At 30.9% G+C, this 22,103-nt stretch overlaps 2 protein-coding genes and 1 long non-coding RNA gene across 5 annotated transcripts in view; all 3 read right to left on the bottom strand.

Annotated features, from left to right (window-relative positions):
• Window positions 1-96: 96 nt before the first annotated feature.
• Window positions 97-1,321, bottom strand: SNRPG (small nuclear ribonucleoprotein G). Its single transcript, XM_011067054.2, has 4 exons — window positions 1,121-1,321; window positions 984-1,006; window positions 488-612; window positions 97-368 (listed from the first exon to the last, which is right to left on the bottom strand). Exons 1-4 carry the CDS (start codon window positions 1,150-1,152, stop codon window positions 318-320), a joined length of 231 nt encoding a protein of 76 aa, XP_011065356.1. The 5' UTR covers window positions 1,153-1,321; the 3' UTR covers window positions 97-317.
• A 1,142-nt stretch (window positions 1,322-2,463) lies between these two features.
• Window positions 2,464-10,549, bottom strand: LOC147911064 (uncharacterized). Its single transcript, XR_015544156.1, has 2 exons — window positions 6,480-10,549; window positions 2,464-5,924 (listed from the first exon to the last, which is right to left on the bottom strand). It is a non-coding gene; the product is annotated as an uncharacterized LOC147911064 (long non-coding RNA).
• Window positions 10,550-10,615: 66 nt separating this feature from the next.
• Window positions 10,616-22,103, bottom strand: part of LOC105152642 (inositol polyphosphate-5-phosphatase A) — a 50,290-nt gene continuing 38,802 nt past the window's right edge. For 2 of the 3 annotated variants that reach the window (XM_087402903.1, XM_087402898.1), the window contains 10 exons: window positions 17,481-17,522; window positions 17,287-17,387; window positions 16,523-16,610; window positions 16,377-16,440; window positions 16,076-16,296; window positions 15,844-15,984; window positions 15,397-15,558; window positions 15,107-15,292; window positions 14,941-15,006; window positions 10,616-13,640 (listed from right to left, as the gene is read on the bottom strand). In XM_087402903.1, coding sequence (XP_087259029.1) covers window positions 12,036-13,640; window positions 14,941-15,006; window positions 15,107-15,292; window positions 15,397-15,558; window positions 15,844-15,984; window positions 16,076-16,296; window positions 16,377-16,440; window positions 16,523-16,610; window positions 17,287-17,387; window positions 17,481-17,522 — 2,676 coding nt within the window. In that variant the 3' untranslated portion in view covers window positions 10,616-12,035. Of the gene's footprint in view, window positions 13,641-14,940; window positions 15,007-15,106; window positions 15,293-15,396; window positions 15,559-15,843; window positions 15,985-16,075; window positions 16,297-16,376; window positions 16,441-16,522; window positions 16,611-17,286; window positions 17,404-17,480; window positions 17,523-22,103 lie in introns of those variants that run through there. The other variant, XM_087402907.1, reaches the window with a different exon arrangement.

The following is a 22,103-nucleotide window of genomic DNA, read 5'->3' on the forward strand; positions in this document are numbered from 1 at the left end:
AAAACAAAACTCGATCTTCCAGAGTATAAATTAGGTACTAAAATATTTTGGTATCATAAAAATTGCAACTATAATAAAATTAGACAAAAGCTAAAGTCATATTAAAACGGTTTATTTTAAAATCAAGGTTCAATAGGGCTATAATGCCATTGAAGAATCATTTACAATACATAAAAAAATATTTAAATATTTGAATTATAAAAGAGGCCAATAATGCCAACATCTTGATTATATCTTAAAAAAAGTCGATTATTTATTTAAAAATATAATTATTTAAGATACAGATAAGATAGACATAAGTTCTAATAAAATATGTATTATATTCGATCCAAAGCTTCTAACATTATGACGCTGTTGCCACGAATTACCTACAAATATACAATTTATCTTGATAAATATTGATACTAAATAATAATACAAAAATATTCTATTTTATACATATAATCAGCTTTCATAAAAATAAATATAAAATCACAATAAAATTTACCACCATTCCTATATTATTTTTAGTACCGTCCTTGCATTCTTCTATACTTTCATCTATGACCATGTTCATAAATGGATCAAAACCTCTCAATATTCCAACAACACGCCGGCCACCATTCAACTTTACTGCAAGATATTTTGAGTAAAATTAAAATAAAGAATAAAATATTTATATTACTTTCTACATATACTAATACTTCTTGCATGCTTATAATAAAATTACAAAATAATTTTAATTGTACATGCTCGCAATTTCTTCTTACAAACATTTTGTTACAAAAATAAAGTTCATGTTTATTCTATAAAATACAAAAAAAATATTCAGAAAATATTTTTTTATGTGAGAAGTTATTTTTCACCAAAGAAACCTTTTAACATTTTACAAGTGTGACTACAACAAACTTAACCTTTCAGCAAGGCTTATTTTTCAAATATCTCAATCTTTCTTTTGGAGATGTAACTTTGACTTTACAGTATATATTTACATTGTTACTTACGGGATAATCTTTTATCCATATATCTAAAAAAAGTACAGAAATATTAACATGGAAATATAATGTAGTAAAACAAGTATGTGAAGAATAACAATACCGATAGCGAGATCGCATCGGCTTACGAAAAAAATATACTTTACTTCTTAAGCTCTGGCGGATGTGCTTTACTCATTTTCGGTTATAGTAACAACCTTCCAATACTTGAGTATACTGATAGATTCACAAAAATTGTGGAAAATTGTGCAATAACCGGCAATAACCTTGTTAATTACATTTACCGGTGATGCTAAACTATATGCCAAACTATGCCAGCCAGTAGATGTCACTGGGCGCGTTCAAGTCGACAAAGCGACTAGCCTGCTTGCCAAGCAAATGAATATGATTGGTTAGATTATTTATAGATCCAATCAATCACATTCAATTGTTCGGCGAGCAGGCTAGCAGCTTTGTCCGGTTTGCACGCGCTCATTATGGCCGTGGTCCGATTTATGTTGACAACGCTTATGAGCATAATTTGTCTTCGTTAATGTTCTTTAATATTTGATAAACAATAAGGATAAAATGATTTTAAGCGTTGTGAGCGTGAATCGAACCGCGGCCTATTTATGCCAACAGAGCAGTCGCTTTTTTACGCATGCGCATTTAATTATGACGTCACCACTGTATTAATATTGAATTTAATAGGTCTTATGGAGATCATATTTTAATTCCTATATTATATAAAATTTTTTGAAAAATTAAAAATTATAAAAAAATTATAGAAATTTTCAAAAGATTAAAGAAACGAAAGAAATATCAGTAAAAACAAAGAGAAATCACTACAAAGGATGTTTCACTTAAAGTTCATAATGCTCACGTGTATCATCTCATTTTTGTTTAATATTTAATAGACAAGAAGGATGAAATAATACTCGCGAATGTTAAAACTCATCCAATAAACCTGATATGTAAAATAATATAATAATATTATAATAATAATATAATAATATTGTTTCGTTACATTATTATTCTTTAATTAATAATTAGTATTTTAGTATTTGTAGAAAATAATAACTTACAATTTATTGTAAGAATATATAAATGTAATTGGCGTTCGATATTAGTACAAGTGAAAGAAAAGATTGGAAATAAAAATTATATTGTATATATAATATATATATATATATATATATATATATATATAAAATGACGTTATGAATAGGATTCCAAGTATGAATGCACAATAAACTACAATCTTTTCTAAATGTAGCACATATATTATTATTTTTAAATATTTTTCAAAATATTAATTTTTTTCTTAAATATTACAATATTTTGTATTGCAAAAATATGAGTTGATGAAAAACTGTATCATTTATTTTCTTAGCTTGGATTGGAATATTTTCATAGACAATATTCCAGTCAAAAGTAAGGAATGCCATAATTCTAGCAAAGGAAAAAATGACGTTGCTTATAAAGGTATCGAAAAACACAGAAGGCAATATCTTTGTCCATACGATTTATGGGATCGTAACTTTATTTCCTTTTCTACAACATTGGTACAACATGAAATGAGCGTGTCGCTCTTCGAGATAATTGTCGATGAAGCGTCTTTGCATTTTTTTATGTGTCACAATTGCGCGATCCCGAACATCACAACGCACGATATGTGTTCTCGTTTCGTCGGATACATCTTCGTTATCGTGCCGTGATACGAGACGCTATCAGTACAAAATACAAGTACGCATGTGTTTATAAAAGTACAACATCAACGTCACTTCGATCGCAAGAAACGATACTTCCCCTCATACATCTCAGAAATGATGGCCACACAGATAATGAACCCTCGACAGTTCTCGTTAATGAATGAAAAATAAAAGAACATTCAAGAGAAGAGGCTGACATCAAGATTGAGCTTAGAAAAATTCCAAAGAAAATCTTTTCTGGATTGACGATGAATGGATTTTTCACGCAATGTAAATAGAATTATGCTATACGAAAAAATGAAACATATGTCATTTAAGGGAGACTGTATTTCGATATTAAAAGCATTTCATTATCTTGAAAGGAATAAATATATAATTTCTTCTCAACGTTGTAAAAAAAAAATTGGTAACATTTAAACATTCCAAAAGACGTGTGAAATCGGGAAGATCTTTGTGGCGTTTCTTATTGTTTCTAATTGTTTCTTTGGTCTCTACATAATGTATTATATCACGGTGTGACATTTAGAATTGTAATATTTTATCGATATATCATATGCGTGTCCAACAACGTATACATCAGAGTTCAACAACGTACATGAAAGCGATAGAAATGAAGACTCCGTAATCCCCATCTTACATTTAAATCGCTAAATAGCGTTGTCCGCTCTTCTCTTTCTAAATCTTATTAATCAATAAGCTGAGAAACGGATACCGAAGCGAACGTTCGCTACATCGATTTAATTCGATTTAGTTCTTCAAAGGCGCGATTTTCAATTCACAATTAAAAATCATTTTGGAAGTATGTGAACATCATGAAGAAACACTATTATAATTCAACTAACGACATAAAGGAAGAACTTGACTACCGATTTTCTATTGTAGCGAAGCGCAAAGAAGCTCCGCGAATCTACAATACAAAGATACTAGACATCGATTCGAATTAATCGGCTAATTTCATGTGGAATGCCATGATATAAATGTCTCAATACACGCACTTCGAAAAATGACATATCGAGAGTTATTATATGTAACGTCTATAAAATTGTCGATGAAGGTATTCAACTGGACCCAGCATTCGACAACATTCTTCGCCATCGCAGCAATCTCTGAACTGTTCTCTCGTAAACGTTACGTGTTCTCTCGCATTAACTTTTTTTAACGATTGAAACATTAAGTACAAGATGCATACTTTTTTAACGAGGTTTCCAAAAACTTCGTTTACGCAACTCACTGTCTGTAGTGAGGAGTACATTTATATTAAACACGTGCAAAATTCTAAGATGGAACGGATTGGCACAGCGAGTCGTAAGAGAACGACTCGCGAATGTTTTTTGTCCGTAAGTATTGTTTTATACAGACACAACAACTTTGCTTAATTATTATTATAGTAAGTTTCTCGCTCGTCTGTATCCTGTACTCTCTAGGTGGATACCGGCTTATTTTCTGTAATATATAAATCTGTAAATATATAAAGAACGTATTCCGATATGTTCTCATGAAGAAATATATTTAAAATAATTCCCTTTTCTCAAGAAGTTTTCTCAAGTCTGCTTCAAGATATGTCTGCTCGCGTTGTTTGAAATCCCTCAAAATTTTAAAATGAGATAAATATATATTCAAGCGTTGAAGAGAGAGAGAGAGAGAGAGAGAGAGAGAGAGAGAGAGAGAGAGAGACCGAAGATGCTGAATACAAAAAGTGCAAACAACGCGAACGAACTTAATGACTCGTGTAAAATATGACACTTTTTGAGAGACTATTGCTATTGATTTATAAGTAGTTCATCCTTTAACAGAGTCCACGATCCCTTAATCCTTCGATTCTACGAATCGATTTCCTCTGGCAGGATTATCACCTTATATTACAATAAACAGTGTACATCTTAATTTGCATAGTTAAAAAAATTAAGTATAACACGCGCGAAGTAATCTTAGAGATAATTAGGATGTCAGTTGCACTTGAGACGCATGTCGATTGCGGCGGTAAGTACAATAATTAATGAATTTAACAGCGTAGCGTAACAAGAACAACCGATAAGGTACGTTAAATATCTAGAAATCTATACCGCGGAACACTCACGTTACATTTATGATATACGGTGTCATTACAGTATTTGCATCTCGTATAGAATTCTAATATCATCGAGAAAGACGGCACGATATGCCGATAATAAATAGGTGAAATCTTTGGTCGTATGTGAACGCACGAACGAAGACAATCAGAGGGACTTTCGTAGTGCGTTCAAAAATAATACTTTGGCAAAAGTAAGGAAGCTCTCGACTTTTGATTGGATTTAAAATAACAACAAGATGTAGGTGTAAAACTTGGACACCAATAAAGTGCGATTTGTCGAATTATACGCGAATATATATTTTGATTAACAGTCCACGAAGTAGCAAAAGACGTTTAAAAGAGGCTTAACATAACGTAGGACGTCTTTTAAATATCTTTATAATTTTTTTAGACATGTCACACAGAATTCTAGGCAATCCCTGGATTATTACATAGAGTGTATTAAGGACACGCAGCTTGCAGTTTCAAACATAACGTTTGATTCGCGTTTTCTTGCAAGTTGTTTTGCCGATTACGCTAGTGGAATGGTTATAGTATTCGGATTTTACAATAGTGTTCAATGGATCGGATTAATATACTGTCACGACGAAAATGTGCCAAATGCTTTACAATTCGTCGTTTATTCATTTTATTTTATCGACATAGCGTTTAACCCTTTTGATACCAAAGTTTAGAAAAAAATAAATTTTTAAATAAAACATTTTATCTCATTACAAATAATTCTCGGAACATATTTTCAAAAGACTCTAAAGTGTAATATAAAAGAAATAAAGTATTTTTTTTTTTCTAATAAAATGTACAAAATTTTCATATAGGTATATTGTTCTCGGTATTAGTATTTCATTCAGTAAAAACGTATTGTTTCTCTAAATTGATCAAGAGGTACTGAAAGGATTAAACAATTCTAAATGACTAATCGATTTTTTTTTTACACAATGTGATTGACGTTATTGCGGGCGACAAACGCCATCCAGAAGTGCAATATCAAACCATCGTTTCCCGAAAGATCTTCACCGACGAGTCCGCATGCTTAGTATGCACGTATCTCGTTATCGTCCTGACCGAGTTGTTGTTATTGTTGTTAACGCCGTTGAGTAGTTCGCCACTTCTCAGCCCGGACTTCGCCTCCGTTTGCATTTCCCTCGCCGTTTCTGCAGCCAGGAACGACAATATTCTTCTAAGCGACAACTGTTATCATGCATTGTCGTGAAAAAAGAAACTCAAATGACGTCAAAATCTGAAGTTTTATAATGTTACTTGAATCAATTTCGCGGATGACTTGAACCGAAATAATTTCTACGTTTTTTTAATTAAAAAGAGCTCCTTAATTGTATATTTATATTAAAAAAAGCTTTTATAATTTTTTTTATCGTCGAAGGAGACAATAAAATTATTTCAGAGTTGAATCTCATTTAATATTTCAATACCAGAAAGATAATCCTTATTGTTGTTTCGCGCAAGGAAATAATACACGAAACGATAAGAAAAATTACTAAAACTACACAGATACATCTCTTTCAATGTGCAACAAACAATTATGGTTAGACATCAAGTGTGCGAATAATAGTCAGGTATGCGAGAAACCTGCATTAATGGCGCGTATGTTCATATTTCTATATACTACGTGAGCTCCTCGTATACTGAATGTGTTAGAATATTTGGTTAATAACACTACATTCGAGACGCAGTAACGCAGATCGCAGAAATAAGCATTCTATTGTGTATATAGTGGTATGTACGAACCTTTGCCGTGTCACTTTTCTCGAACGATCGCCGCAACATTGGCGATTACAAATTACGATTACAATATTATATATTTAGTACGCAAAATTATGAAAGAGCGTACGTGAAAGACTTTTAATAACTGTGGCATTAAGAGAAATGTAAGCAATAATATGAAAGATAAAGAATAAGCAGAAATATACTGCTGAATATTGTAAAAAAGCATATAAATAGATTGGATTTTTGTAAAAAGTTGTTATCGATTGTTTACATGGGAAATGTAAATATAATAATTCTAAGAAAATATCGAAAAGTCTAAATGTAGCACAAGACAAGAGAATAATATGTTGTTATATATGCTTTCAAACTTTTTTTCGTCCTCGGATCTGCCGTACTGCGCTCCACGATTAAAATTTGCAGCTGCAGTGGTTATTGGAAGTGCGCAACGTGCGGAAAATTAAATGAAAATACACACACGCTATGTGAAGCAATAATCGATAAGTATAACCTCGAGATAAAAGGGAAGTGCAACAAAATCGTTCAACAACAATAGCACATGTATAGGCGCTCGTATCATACAATAAGATAAATATGTGTTAGCCAATTGTTCCACATGTCTCTAATCTAAAAAAAATTCGTTTTATTCAATCTTAAAATAAAGATTTTCGTGAACAGTTCATATTTCCTATAAATTAATAAATAATAATACAATGAATGTGTATGCAAAAAGAGAAATTTATATAAAGTCTCATTATAAAGTCTTATTTTTAGAAAATACTAATTAACAATTTACTAACAATGAGTACCTTCTATCCTAATATAAACAAAAATTTACACGAAAATAATCATATTTATTTAATATTTTAAATAAATATAATTTTAAAAGCTACATTTCTCAACTTCTTATGACTCTAATTTTTCATTCTCATTTATTATTAAGAAAAAATATATTTTAATTGTTACACATTTTTTTAGAAAAAATAATTTTGAGAAATATATAATTTATTTTAATCTTTGTTAATAAATTGCTAATTAATGTTGACTTCCTAAAAATAAAATTATTTTTAATCTGCCCTGTAAGCATTTTTCCACTCATTGTATGTGATAGTAAATATTGGGTCGGGGAAAAAGTTTCTTCGTATTTTTTAATTCAAAATTCTATATACAATATCTTCATCAAAAATGAACAAAATTTAAAAAAAGGATTTTTGAGCTTGAAATCTTTCTACTTTCGAAAGATTACTATATTTTTTGAGTTTCTGTGAATTTAGTAATTTTTATACTAAAAAACCTACGAGCTGAAAAAGATGAAAAAAATTTTTTTTTCATATTGAGGATCTCTCACGTGCCCAAAAAAAAATTTATGAAAACTACCTATCGTGAAAGCTTAAAACTTTCCCTACAAAATCATTTTTTAAAAATGTTCCTATGATTTTTTATTCCTCGTTATTCGCGAGATAAGTAAAGGAATATTCTGACTTTAATTGCTCATAACTCCGATAAAAATCATCATACTGCAATTTAAAAAACAAATTCTTAAAACTGAAACTTTGCTCTAGCAAATGATATAATTGTAACGAAAATTTCGCAACAAATGAAAAATTTTTGCAAAAAAATTTTTTTAAATACGAAGAAACTTTTTCTCCCAATATATAATAAATAATATAACTGACAAGTATTCTGCCGCATTATTTATTTGTCACGATTCTAAATCTAATCGTTGATGTTCAAGACGGTTTCCATACAGATCTTATATATTGCATTCCGCGTGTATTCGATGTAAAATAAATCTCCAGGAAAAAAAAGGAGCAAGTTGCGTTATTCGTTATCTTTTTGAAAGTATCAAATATTTATCTAACCACAATTTTCCTTTTCGCGATTGCTGTGTGCGCGAGATAAAGAGAAGCACGACTCTTCGTTGAACTTAGAATTATTAAATCGCATTTTTGTACGGGAAGAAACAAACTGGAGGAAAAAAATAAGAAAACAATATTCACGTGTATGAAAAATAAATTTATATTTATAAAATAAGGTATAGGTTTCGTCGACAAACTATTTATACTTGAACAAGAGGAATTCGAGATATACATCTTAAATCAGACTACGATAGAAAATAAAACAAAAATGCAGTGCAATAGAGTCGGAATCCGAATCCATAGATTCGTTTTAAAACTAATATGGCAAATCTCTCGAAAACAATTGATAACGGATCGAACTATTGTCCTAAATAATGCATAGATTTTCCGGGCGACCTCTCTTGGAATCGTTTTGGCGGAAAGAGGTATAACGTTAAGTCACAATTATCATTTTCCGTTTACGTGGCAAGAGTTCAAGCGAAACAATCATGATTATCATATATACATATATATATATATATATATATATATATATATATATATATATAAAACATACATATATATAATATATAAAATATACTGTATATAATCAAATATTAAAGTTACCGAATTACTCGCTATGCATTATCCTTTTCGAAAAAAATTTCGGAAAGCTCGATAATGCATAATATAGATATATTCTCCATGCTTTTCATCAAAGAAGTAGTATCACGGGGTAAAGCATCAATAAACTGAAATGTACTGAGTGATTTACATGGAGTAATGCACGCTAACATCACAAATAAGTTCGAACAAAGAGATGGCACGAAATACGAAATGCCAAATGAGGCGAGTTTCATTTGAAAGTGTAAAGGAATTATTTTAGCAATCATTAACAATACGAAATGATTGTTAGAATAATATAAATAAATCATGGGTTAGATTAAATGAGTTCTGAGAATTTTTTCAGAATTTTTTAATATATTATTTTCTCATATTGATAAAAATAAAAAAGTGCAGTACTAAAAAGTTCATAAAAAATTCTGAAAAAATACTTAAAGTTTTATGAGAAGAAAATAAATGATTTTTCTTTCCTATAGTTTTAAAAAATTATTGAAAACCAATATTCGGCAATTTTTAGTAATTAATATCTCGTTAATCATTGCGAAAATTGCAAAATGATAGAAGACTTTTCGACTTAGTTTAATTCGCTCTATCTACACAAAAGCGCTTGGCAAAAACTTACAGAACACCCTGTATAAATATTGTACATTTTTGCTCTAAAAAAATAAAAATTTATTAAATTGTACAATATAATAGTTACTAAAAAAAAGTTGATACTACAAGGGATACAAACATCGACCGCGATGGCTGTGGACGAAAAATGATATACGCGCGCTCAGCATTCTCAGCAGTCTCAGCCAAGTCTTCCTGCTTATCGTTGCAAGATTCTAATATTTCGTACAGTTCGGATTTCTAACTTTAACTCACAATTTTCTCAGAAATTAAGATCCATTTATTCTAATTTGTACACTTAATTCCCCTTTTCGAATGAATTCATGATACATTTGATAGAGGTATACAAAAATAATTTCCCCAGAAATGTGCATATATAATATTCAAATAATTGAAATAATAATACGTAAATATTTTACATATATTATACATATTTTATTATATACGTATATTGTATTATATATGTATATAATAAATAAATATAGATATATACATATAAATTATTTTAAATATGGGATGTACTAAAAAAAGACAAGAAAAAATCGTATTAATAGATACAGAGAAAAACATTTTTAAAGGCGAATCTGTCAATAGATTCAGGAAAGTGTGATCGTACAATTATATTGTACGTACAATTCAATGAATCTCTGCTTCAATAGCCTTTGACTTTAATCACCTGTATTATGCACGCATTACTCGCTTGCTAAGCATACTAGAAGAAAATTTGGCATTTCGCATTTTGTGCTATTTTCTTAAGCTCCGTCTGTTTTCTAAGTCAAAAAACTTTCGAGAAATTCCATTTACGTCCATTCCAGTTCATGCATAATATCTCCTCTAATTAATAATTTTGTTACGAATGGCACGTTATGTTCACACATAACGCTGAATAGTTACGCTCCTCTGAAACTTTCCCCCAAATGATTAACTATAACGTAACGATAAAAACCCCCGTCATCACTCTTGCGCAATCGATATCTCCGTCACATAAATTAATATCTTCTCACTTAACAAGCTAACAATAAATTTAGCTTTGGCAGTAGAGTCCATTTAATCCACGTGCTCGTAAAAAAAAATCTAGCGAATAGATTTCTTCTTGGCAAGGATGCAGTACGTATGGCGGTGATAATACGTTTGCACGTAATTTTTTTAGCCCAAATTTTTTCTTAAAAAAAAAAAGAAAAAGACATACAAATTTTACGATATTGTGGTGAATCCTTTCTTGTTTCATTATAAAACGAAAGTAATACGTACGCGAAATATTAAACGGCATAGACGATACAACGGCAATACTACTTCAATTACAAGAGAAGATATGATTACATAATAAATAAAATCTTCTATATATATGTACATATTATCTATAAATCTAGGACAAAATTTCATAACAATCGTTTATATACCTATATATACAATGTAGCGATATAATAATTAACAAGATAAGAACACTGCGAGGTAACAATTTCCTTGAAAACGAATACCTTAACATCAAGGATTGGGACACACGATAGACTTTAGATTTAAAAATAGCATAATAGGATAACGTAGCACTGCTCGCAAAAGTGCCTCGTATACTGGTAACGATTTCATCAGTCTGTACGTATTGCTGACACTGTACAGCGGCGTAACTATATCACTATTTTATATCCACACGCTCTAAATAATGTAACATTACGTAATGTTGTTATACTGGTTATAAATTGTATGACTATAACGGAGGAAACAGTTTTGTATATCACTCGGGTATTTCTTAAGAAATATGTATAAAACATCAACATTTAAAGTGCCATGCACATGCAGAGTGTCGTTTCACATCGAGATGTTTCACGCGACATGCACGAAGTCGGATACGAAATTCATATTTCACGAGCACGAGGCGCAAGCAAGAAACTATTAATAACTAAAATTGTATCCTTCTTTCTACGTCACGCTTAGGTCACTTTTAAAACGTCAGCGCCAATAAATAACATAAAATGTCTTTTCGTAATTCCTTCAATAATCATACGTATGGGTATTTACAAATTGCACATCAAGAAATGTATTGCATTTACGATTAATTAGGCACCTCGTTAACAAGAAAATAATATACACATTATGTGAAAATAAATTATAGTTTTATATATATATATATATATATACATATATATATATATATCGTATATATATATATGTACATACACACACACACTAAATGATGATGTGAGACTGTAAACTGTCTTGATTATTACTTAGTAAATCAAGAGAATAGCACAAGGAAATAAAATGTATGAAAGGAATACTCTATATAAGTAGAAAAAAGTATACCCGATTGCCATCGCAGTGATAGCGATTGTTGCATCCGAGACAAATCGAGAGCGGAGAAGTATGATTTCGATAAGAGTCACATTCGCGCAATATTTTTAAATAGATGAAGCCATTTCTTCGTTCTCGATTCGACATGGATGCTCAATATGATAAATAAATGAGGAACATTATACACAAACTCTAAGATGCAGACTAAAATAAATCCTCAGGATACTACACAACAACACTTTCTACATCTAGTCCGCCTTTCCATAATGTTGCTCTTATATCGTTCAGTGACTTTATAAGCTTTCAACTTTAATCTAACGTTTCCTGCGTCACTGATATCCTGACTGTGCGTCGAATTACTTCTCGTTGTATTCTTCGAGGTACATGTCTTTTGTTTGCTCTCACAACTTATAATCTCTACGTCATGACTTACCGCATGTATATCTGGGCATATCATTATCATGTGACTGTCACAATCTTGATTTCTAAGAGATTCTATCTTCTCAGCCTTCTTGTGTAATATTTCGAGGGGTTCCACATTTATTCTGTCCGGATTCATGTCGGTTTTTCCACGCTTTCTTCGTAATGTCTGCAGAGAACTCGATTGATTTTCCAATAAGATTTCGGTGCATTGTATGTTTTGAAAAGATTCATCTGGAACATTCTGTTCCATAGTCAATTTATCATTCGTTTTATCGAAAACAACGTCACTTTGCATGTAAAATGTATTTCTCACGATAGCTTGTGCACCTATTTGACATTTCGTCTCCTTACACATATCGCATTCATTTTCGATAAATTTTCTATCGTCCTCTTCAAAGTACAAGTTTTTATTTGATATCAATTCGTTGTGGTCTTTCAAATATGCGTTATTCTCTTTTCCTATTATTCTATCTGTACTTTGACTCAATCTGCTGCATTCTTCCTCATCCATCTTGTCACAAATTTCCGATTTTTCCGAACTTATAGCATCGCCACTCAGTGTTTTTGTTCGACCATCTGAATATGTGCTCAGTTTGTTTTCCGAATAATTACTTAATCTGTCGTCGTGGAAGTATGTAGAGCTTGCGTTTGACTCGAAGTTACTCGCGTTTATTATTGCTATTCGCGGTATAATCAGATCAGGCGGTAATCCGTCGACGATGTCCGGAGGACTCGAGTTCGAGGAGGATTGGTTCGCAAAATTACTGAAAGAATGATAACCTTGCTGCCCCTTACTTTGGACCCAAGCTTCTGTTAATACGTGGGATCGTTGCCATGATACATCGCTGTTGCATCTGTTTTTTCTTACGCACCATTGATCATCAGCATCGGACCAGGAGCGCAAATGGCATTCGCTGGGACTCCTCTTGATGTCCGAGGCGTCTACTTCCAGATCCGAGTCCTCGTGTTTCTTATTTTGCACAATCAGTTCTAATCTGGACTTCAATAAAGCCGGCGACACAGCTCGATCAATGTGTCGTCTTGACATGTTCGATGTCTGAGTCGATCGCAGCAATGACGTCGCATTGTCACCGCCAACATTGCTGTCGATGTGATCCGTATATAAATCCGGAACCTCTCCGGAAGCCATCAGCGCATTTGGACTCGGACTGTCCATACTATCTGGCGTGTAAGGATCATGCTTAACAGGTATTGCGTGCAACAGATTAGATGAAATAGAATCCGAGCGCGCGTTAGCGTAACTATTACAATCAGGCAACATGGATAACAACTCCAGATAATTGTTGGGCACTCGGAAGCAAAACTCAGATGCAATTGGCAAGTTGCAGCAGTCTATCATACCTGCATCCGAAACGAGAGTAGCCTCCAAGTAGACTGGCTGTAAATGGTAACGAACTTTTATATATTATCGTGCGTTAGTAAAAAAATGATAAGATGATTATGAAAGGTTTGTGTATTATAGGATTCTATGGGACAGGTAGACGATCTCAAGCTAACATTTCATCTTTAAAGGGATAATAATATATAGTAATGTACTTTTCAATCTGTTAACTTTATTTATATGATATTTACTGAATATATGTGCAGAATTTTAAAGAATCAATATTTCAAACGAACGATATTATAATATACAAATTTGACGATCATTTTCCAAGTATAAAAATTATGATATATATTTTATTCAAAGATTTATATCTCATACCATTTTATGTTAGTAATATTTTTTGCAATATTGTATTTGTATACCGTAATGCCCGCATCAGATTAGAGTCATTAGAAATTAGAGTTGAAGATTGAGATGGAAATTTAACCAATCGAAAGAAAGAAAACCAATATGAAATTTAGTGAACTTTGCTTTAATTGGTCAAATTTAATTTCAATCTCTATAATCTGAATATAATACTGCCTATAGAATATGATCAGTACTTTAATTTAATATAATGCATAATAATTAATTATATTGTAATTAACGATATAATATAATGTATAACAATATAATATAATGTAACCTACTTTATATGTATCAATATTTATGTTTTTTATAATACAATGTTCCCAAAATAAAAAACATAATTTTAAAATCATTAGTGATTACCGCTCTTTATCATGCTATTATATGATAATAATCTCGTGCGTCATGTAACCAAAATATAATATGTATTGTGTGTATAATGTAATAAAATGTTGTTCAGCATTATAGGAAAAAAATAAAAGGGGCGTTACAATGCGTATTGATAATTAGATTGAAAAAGTACGATTATTCCATGATAACAATAATGAAGCTAAGAATTATAAGAAAGAAATAGATTCAAAAAGTAACGTAGAAGTAAGATACTTCAGGATACTACGTGTGTGGAGGTGCTACATTAAACAAGCCCCTATTATGTTTATTGTCAAGATAACGAAATACTAACAGAATAAGAGACGTGAAAGACATAGGGGATTTCAGATAAGAACAGACAGACAGTTCATAGATAAGTACCTTAATGCTTAGAGATTCATTCGAAACTCCAGAAAAACAGGCTGCATCATAATAATTGAAAGAATGGATCATCAGAATAAGAACTAGGCAGTGTGTAAGTATATGTTCCCAGCATAATAATAAGTAAAAAATGTCGTAGTATCGTTTTATAAATGTAAGAAAAAGATGCGAATTGGAAAAAAACTTTTAATCTTACCTTATGATCACCCATGCACGTATTTGGGCCGATTATACCGTATTCCACTGCCTTGGAATCATCAATCTGTACAAAAAAACATAAGCGTTATACTGATAAATTCTACAATTCACTTTTAGAATCGCTTTACATCGATCGCGAATATAAATTCCACAAGAACACGTACATTTTGGACTAGCGTTTTTGCAGTGGGGCTCAATAAAACCCGATCGCACCAAGCTGGCACTCTTGTTTGCATATAATTTACAGGCTCGTTAATATCTTCCTGAAACGGGTAACTTGGCACAAAGTTGATTGGAAATTCGAATAACCTTCCTTCAAAGTCTCCCAGTTCTTTATCATAGTCGCGTAACTGCATAAATATGAATAATTCAATTATTGGCATTCCAATCAATCGATTGAATATGAATCATATCATATTATATATCATATATATAAATGGAATATGTAACTTACCCATTCACCATTATTTTTGATGAAAATGTTCTGATGCTCATAATGAGAAAATTCTTTTTTGCCTAACGTTAATATGAGATCATCATTTTGGTTGTGAAATTGCAATTTCGAAATATTTCCCTTATTTGATAACTTCTTTTCTTGAGTATTTTCCGTTAGTTTCTATTAAAGATAAATTAAAGTGCTGTAATACATTTGATTTTAATATAATTTCATTAATATATATGTAATAATACATATTATTTATTTGCTACAACAATTCAAACGTATGACATACACAAAGTAAAACACAATTGTACTGCTAAGTAATATTGCTTTTGACAATAATATAGATATTAATTTATTTATAAAAAATTAATATGCTTTTAAGAATTTTTGATATATTCGTTTCTAATTTCTTTTTTATTTTTTATCAAAATCTTATCGTGATTACTGATGGAGTCTCACCTTTATTACATTTGCTGTATCTGTCCTAAAATTAAAGTCACCAAATAAAAAATACGGCACATTTGGATATTTGTCATTATGAAATTTATTTAATGTATGCTCAAGCGCTCTTCTGCGCGTTTTATTGTATACCGATGGAAACTGTAAAAAAATTGTCAAATTAAAAAATAAATCGACACGCATACAAATACATACTAATGTATACGGAATAATAAACATAAAAATTTCTTACCATTTCCATAGCAATAAAATTATTCGCGTCATGAAATAAGTGTATGTTTATGAGATCAAAAACTGTTCCACTAATACTCCATCGGGTACGCAGAAAACCCTTTCTGGACCATTTGCATTCTGGGAAAAATTCTTGAGGAAACTTAGCTTTCTCTTTGGTACTAACTGCCTCTATGTTGCCCGAGTGGACATCTTTTCCATTTACAGATATAAAAGACAACTCTAAAATCATATAATAATAGAAAAATATTATATATGGTTATTGGGAGGAGCCATTTAAAATAAAGTTATATGGAACGTACCATTAAAATCCCATAATAAAACATCGTTTAAAGACTCGTGCACAAAGTAGAAATTTCCTAGAGCCTACAAAAGAATCTTGATAAGAATATTGCTTTATTTAAAGCAATCGGGTAATATTCAATAGAAGTTATATTCCATAACTCACCGTAAAATGTTCAGCGGATGAATAATCTTCGTCAAGAAATACCCTAATTTTGTCAAACAACCTTAATTCTTCCGATGACATAAGTAATCTGTAAATAACATTACGCATTAAGTTGTAGTAGAAAAATATGATATAAGCTCCAGATGAAAATCTCTTATAAATATATTTTTCAAACAACTTTTTTATATGTAATATATACATTTCTCCCCTGTCAATATATACAATCAACTTATCTTTTGAAGTGACTCACTCAACTATAGAGTCACGCGTGATGCATCTATTTTTATCCCTTTCTGCCAGTTATGCGTTAAATCATATTCAATATCATATATGTGGAAAGAGAAAGCTATTTGTTTTGGTATATTTATAAAAGGTTTAAATACATAATATCGATACAATGATAAAGATCAAAAGTTAAATGATCGTTATACATACGAATGGATATTTTACAAAAACAATATTAGACGAATGTATATAGGTTATCTTAATAATTTAATTATAGCCAAATATTATAGCTCTTGGAAACCTTTCAAGAAACTCCAATAATAAGATTATAACATGATACCTTTGGAATCTACAAAACATTTAATCTCTCTATGCGTGTAATTTATCATGCTGCTAAAAATTTATTATTTGCTTTATTAAAATCTATTTATTAAAAGTGACAATAATGATAAATATGTCTATTTACTTCTATAAATATATATTACGGAGAGGAATAGTTGGAACGCCAGTTTAACCCAGATAAAAAATGTGACATTTACCTAACAAAGTCCTCCACGTGCCTCATACTCTGCTCGTAATTCTTTCCACCTACTTCTTGGCAGTGCAACGCTATAAATTTTGGATCCAGCCTCGATATGGTCTAAAAAAGCAATCCACTTGTAAAAAAAAAAACAGGTCGCGCCATCGCCGACCAAGTGAATCGCGTAAAACGCCTTACAGGGATGGTACTTACGGATAAAAACTCTTCCGTCCATATCTTCAGCATGACACTAGGCTGCAAGAAGAGATCGCTCGTATCAATCTATGAATCCTTCATACTTCGTGCACTTTAAAGAAAAGCTTAATGAGATGTTCGAGGGCGCGCGGATATATTAATAGATTGTTAACGTCACGCGCAAGGTTTTATCGGAGCACACCACCAACCTCCCCCATGGCACCCTCTCCTGATGCGACGACAAAAAAGCACGCGACGGGTGTTCTTTTCTCTGCGTTTCGCGTAAACGACGGATACGATAATCGATCGTGGTAATGGAAAACTCTCTCGCGCGCGTGAATCTGGTCGCTCCGGTGCCGAACATGCGGACTCGTTCTGATTAAATATCAGAATCTGATCACGAGATAATACAAATTTTTAATTGACTCGTCGTTTTCGTCAACTTCAGTAAATTAGAAGTATAAGTCAGACTGAGGTAGTACAATATATTGAGTTAAAAAGAAAGTAATGTCATACATTTTCAGCTCAAAATTATATACACTGAGAAAAAAATTTACTAAATTTTAATATTTAGTATTTAAATATTTTTTTGAATAATCCCCTAGCGCAGATACTTACTAATATATTTATTAAATACAATAACCATTAGTTTGATTTAATTATCATTTTTTTTCATGTTTCTAAATATTTAATTACCGTAAGTAAATATTTCGCGCTATGACTATTCAAAGAAATATTTATTAAAATTTAATAAATTTTTTTCTCAGTGTATAGAATGTATTCGTGAAAAAAATGAACAAAATTTAATTTTCAAAAAACAGCTTTAAAAAGCTTAAAATTAAAAACTTTCAAAGCGTTACTTATGTTTTTTAAGTTTTTGTGAAATAGTAATTTTTATCAAAATTATGAATTGGACGAAATGAAAAATATTCTTCTCACTTTGTGGACTTGCCACGTGCTCCAAAAAAATTTGCGAAAATTTTCTAACATGAAAGTTTAGTTTTATAATATAAATTCTATAAATTCGTTTTTTAAAAATGTTACTAAAATTTTTTATTATTGAATTATCGCAGGTTAAATAAAAGGAATATTTTGACTTTAATTACTCATAATTCCATTAAAATCATCAATTTAAAAAACAGATTCTTAAAGCTGAAATTTTGCTCTGACATTGAATATAATAATATTTTGAGGATTAGTTTGAATAAAATAACAATAATTACAGTCTCAATTTCTCACATTCTCGCGTTCGGTCGTTCGCATCTCTCTAGCAACATCTTTGTAGCCAAAATACTATTTCGCATATACGTTTATTATTTATCGTTATTATATTTAAATCTTAAATAATTCTGTTACAACCGCGGAGAGCAATCGTTTAAATGACAAATTACAAATTTATTAGAGTACAATTTAAAGGACATTACATCTGATTACTCTGTTTTAATACGCGACCAATATAAAGAAAATTCGAGATCGTCGAAAGAAATATACAAGTTTAAAGGGCTATTGTCTTCGTTCTTGCAACCAATGATTCGTGTATAGCCATACCTAATTAAATATGTGTACGTATGTCAAATGAGTACATATGTCTTTTGTCTCACCGATAAATTCCGTAAAGATGGATACTTGTAACAATGCAATCGCCACAGTATAATAGTATATAATTTTTTTCCTAAAAACACAATATTACTTTTTTTCTAACCCAATATATACATATATATAGAGGAAGATAGTATACAGGAATGTCCCAACATTCACGATTTAAAATACTGTAGCGAGAAAGTTCTTAAAAAATTAAATAAAAAAGTTATTTATAAATTGTTATCTTAAGTAGTATTTTCTGAAACAATAAGAGTTTAAAAATGGTCAATTGCAGACGTTTAGGTGACACCTGTCCTCATTAAGGTATTAATGAGCGTTGATGAGTGCGTACTTCAGCAAGTTCACTAATACTTACTAATAATTATCTAAATGTAGTATATAATTGGCCACATTTAAATTCTTATAAACAAGAAAACGAGGGCAAAGAGACGATTAATGAGATACAATGAACAATATGTGTTAAGAAATTATATTTATTTAGACATTTTGGCTCTTCATCCTCAATAAATGTTGTTTCTAACAATATGTACAGTTTTAAATGCGTGATTCTCATTTGCCCGTGTTTTCTTGTTTGTTTGTTGTTGAATTATTGAGAAATTTGTAAATTATCATCATTGTTTTGAATCCGAATTTAAACCTTTATATCTCGGAAATTATTGCTTAAAATATTAAAAATTTACAAAAATTTAACTTTATCTTCTTTTTCTTTTTATTATAGGCTATCACTGATTTTCTTCACGCGTTGTAATCTGGACTCGTTATTAAAGAAAACAATAGCTCTTTAAACTTGTAAATTTCTTTCGACGGTCTCGAGCTTTCTTTATATTGGTCGCGTATTAAAACAGAGTAATCAGAATGTACTTTTTAAACTCTAATTAATTTCTAATGTGTCATTTAATAATTTTTTTTACTAAATTTTTCCAAAACTTTCTTGCTGTATATTGAATCATGAATTTTGCGACTCTGTATATATGTATACCTTCCTCTCTCTAATAGAATTTTGACGAAATCGTGACCGGACTCTGATACAGAATCTCTAGTGCTGATGCAAACGATTCCCCGTGACTTTCACAATTCTGGTGACGCACTGTTAAATTTATAGTGTCGAATTATATTCAATTCGAATTATTTTTAATCATTTCTATAGATCGCATTGCTCGTACTCCACATGTTAATTTGACTGAAACAATGGAGTTAAATAATTTAATTTTAAAAAATGTAATAAATTAGATTCAAAGTTAGTTTTACTAAGTGCATTAATATATGAATATATTATTTACTTTGAAAATAACTACAGAAATGGTTTACATTTCGCCATGTATGTAAGTTAAATATAACAAAATATTATTTAACTCCAGGAATTGAAGTGCTATTGCTTCTTTGATATCTAGTAGCAAATTCGATTGAGAGCATTCAGTGCGCAATGGTGCACATTAAAGTCGTTGTACACAAATTGACATAAAGATGTGTGTTTAATATAAGAAAAGAAACAGATTAAAACGAAATTCTTATAATAGTACCTTTATTGTGCTATTTGATAAAAATGTATTTTATAATTCAAAATGTTAACGTTTAATTTTTACACTTGGATTAGATCAGTGTACAATGACTTTAATATGCATTAGTGCACTAGTGCAGCCAATGTTATAACAGTGCGACACGAGAAAATTGACGCTTCGATAGAACTATCAACAAACGTCGCGTCGGTGCACGCACTCGAGAATCGATATCGAGTATGCGTGTTTCCGATCGTTCCATCCGCGTGACCGTCGAGAGATTGGGTGCTTTCCATTTAATGACACAAGTCGACATAAACATCATTCTATAAAGCTGCGCACAATCAAAGGCTGCGTTCGGTAGAGAAAACTAATCAGTTAGCACTTAATAATTATTTAATATGATTTCCTACATTTAGATTCAACGAAGAACTAAAGGCAAGAACTAATTATATTAAAGAATCACTAAGCGCTAACTGATTAGTTTTCTCTACTAAACGCAGCCAAAGGAATAAAGAATAGAGAACGAAGAATAAAAATTTTAACCTAATCAGAAATTGTGTGTATTCCATTTCAGTATATGGTTTCTGATAGGCTGAAATTCTTATTCTCTGTTCCCTATTTCTTTGATTGTGCGCAGGTCTTGTCTTTCTTGATATTCAAAGAATAAGAAAGATAGAACATTTGTGTCGACTTGTATATCAAATGGAAAGCACCCATTATCACGCAATTCACTTATTGTTATTATTTGTTTCCTTTATTAAATGTAATTGCGCTTAACCGTCGTAAATAATAGAAATTATTAACGCAAGTTCGTACAAGGTTCTTTTTCGCATCGGGAAGTCGATATCAGGAATGCAAAGCGCACTATATAGTGTTTCGAGAAGCGAATTTCTCAATTCGGTAATCGATTGTTCAACGAGAACTCCTCCTCCTTCATCTCGAATACTTACACACTTAGTTCGTTGCGAATAGATCCCGCTTGGAAAAACGCAAAAGAGAACGTTTCGTTTAAATGGAACGTTACGAAGGACAAAAGAAAGCTTGTAAACATATTTCTCGCAAACTTTTCCAAGTTACATAATCACGTTAACAATTCGTTTCGTAGTATTGTAATATCGTAGATTTCACATGGGAAATTATTGTAAATTTATACATGTATTCATCGTGACGCTTGTGAAACACGTGACAGTGTCAATAACAAGAAATGGCGAAAGTAAAAGATAAGCTTAATTCTTGTGTCACGAATTGTATATTTAATTTATATAAAATACTGTCGTATTGTTTTACACGTTATGAAAAAATTTAAGGAGGAATTTCACGCTCTCTTATATTTGCGTTTGTCATTGTAACAAACTAAAAAAATTGGAAGGAACATTTAAACTTAGGATAGGGTTAGGCATATATTTGAAATACTTTTATTTAAAACATTGTATTTGCAATACAAGTGTATTTCGCATTTTGTATTTTAGCAAAGAGCGCATGAAAATATTTTGTATTTAAAATCGAAAGATTGAAAGTTTTTTGTATATTTTATAATTCA

The sequence above is a fragment of the Acromyrmex echinatior genome, chromosome 1, assembly GCF_024713525.1.
Source record: "Acromyrmex echinatior isolate Ae372 chromosome 1, ASM2471352v2, whole genome shotgun sequence".
NCBI lineage: Eukaryota > Metazoa > Arthropoda > Insecta > Hymenoptera > Formicidae > Acromyrmex > Acromyrmex echinatior.

Bases quoted from the DNA above. Each gene is read 5' to 3' on its own strand.
- SNRPG (XM_011067054.2), bottom strand. From the start codon at position 1,152: ATGAGTAAAGCACATCCGCCAGAGCTTAAGAA. The intron at 613-983 runs GTAAGTAACAAT...AATATCTTGCAG, and splicing joins TATGGATAAAAGATTATCCC to TAAAGTTGAATGGTGGCCGG. The intron at 369-487 runs GTAAATTTTATT...GTATATTTGTAG, and splicing joins AAAATAATATAGGAATGGTG to GTAATTCGTGGCAACAGCGT.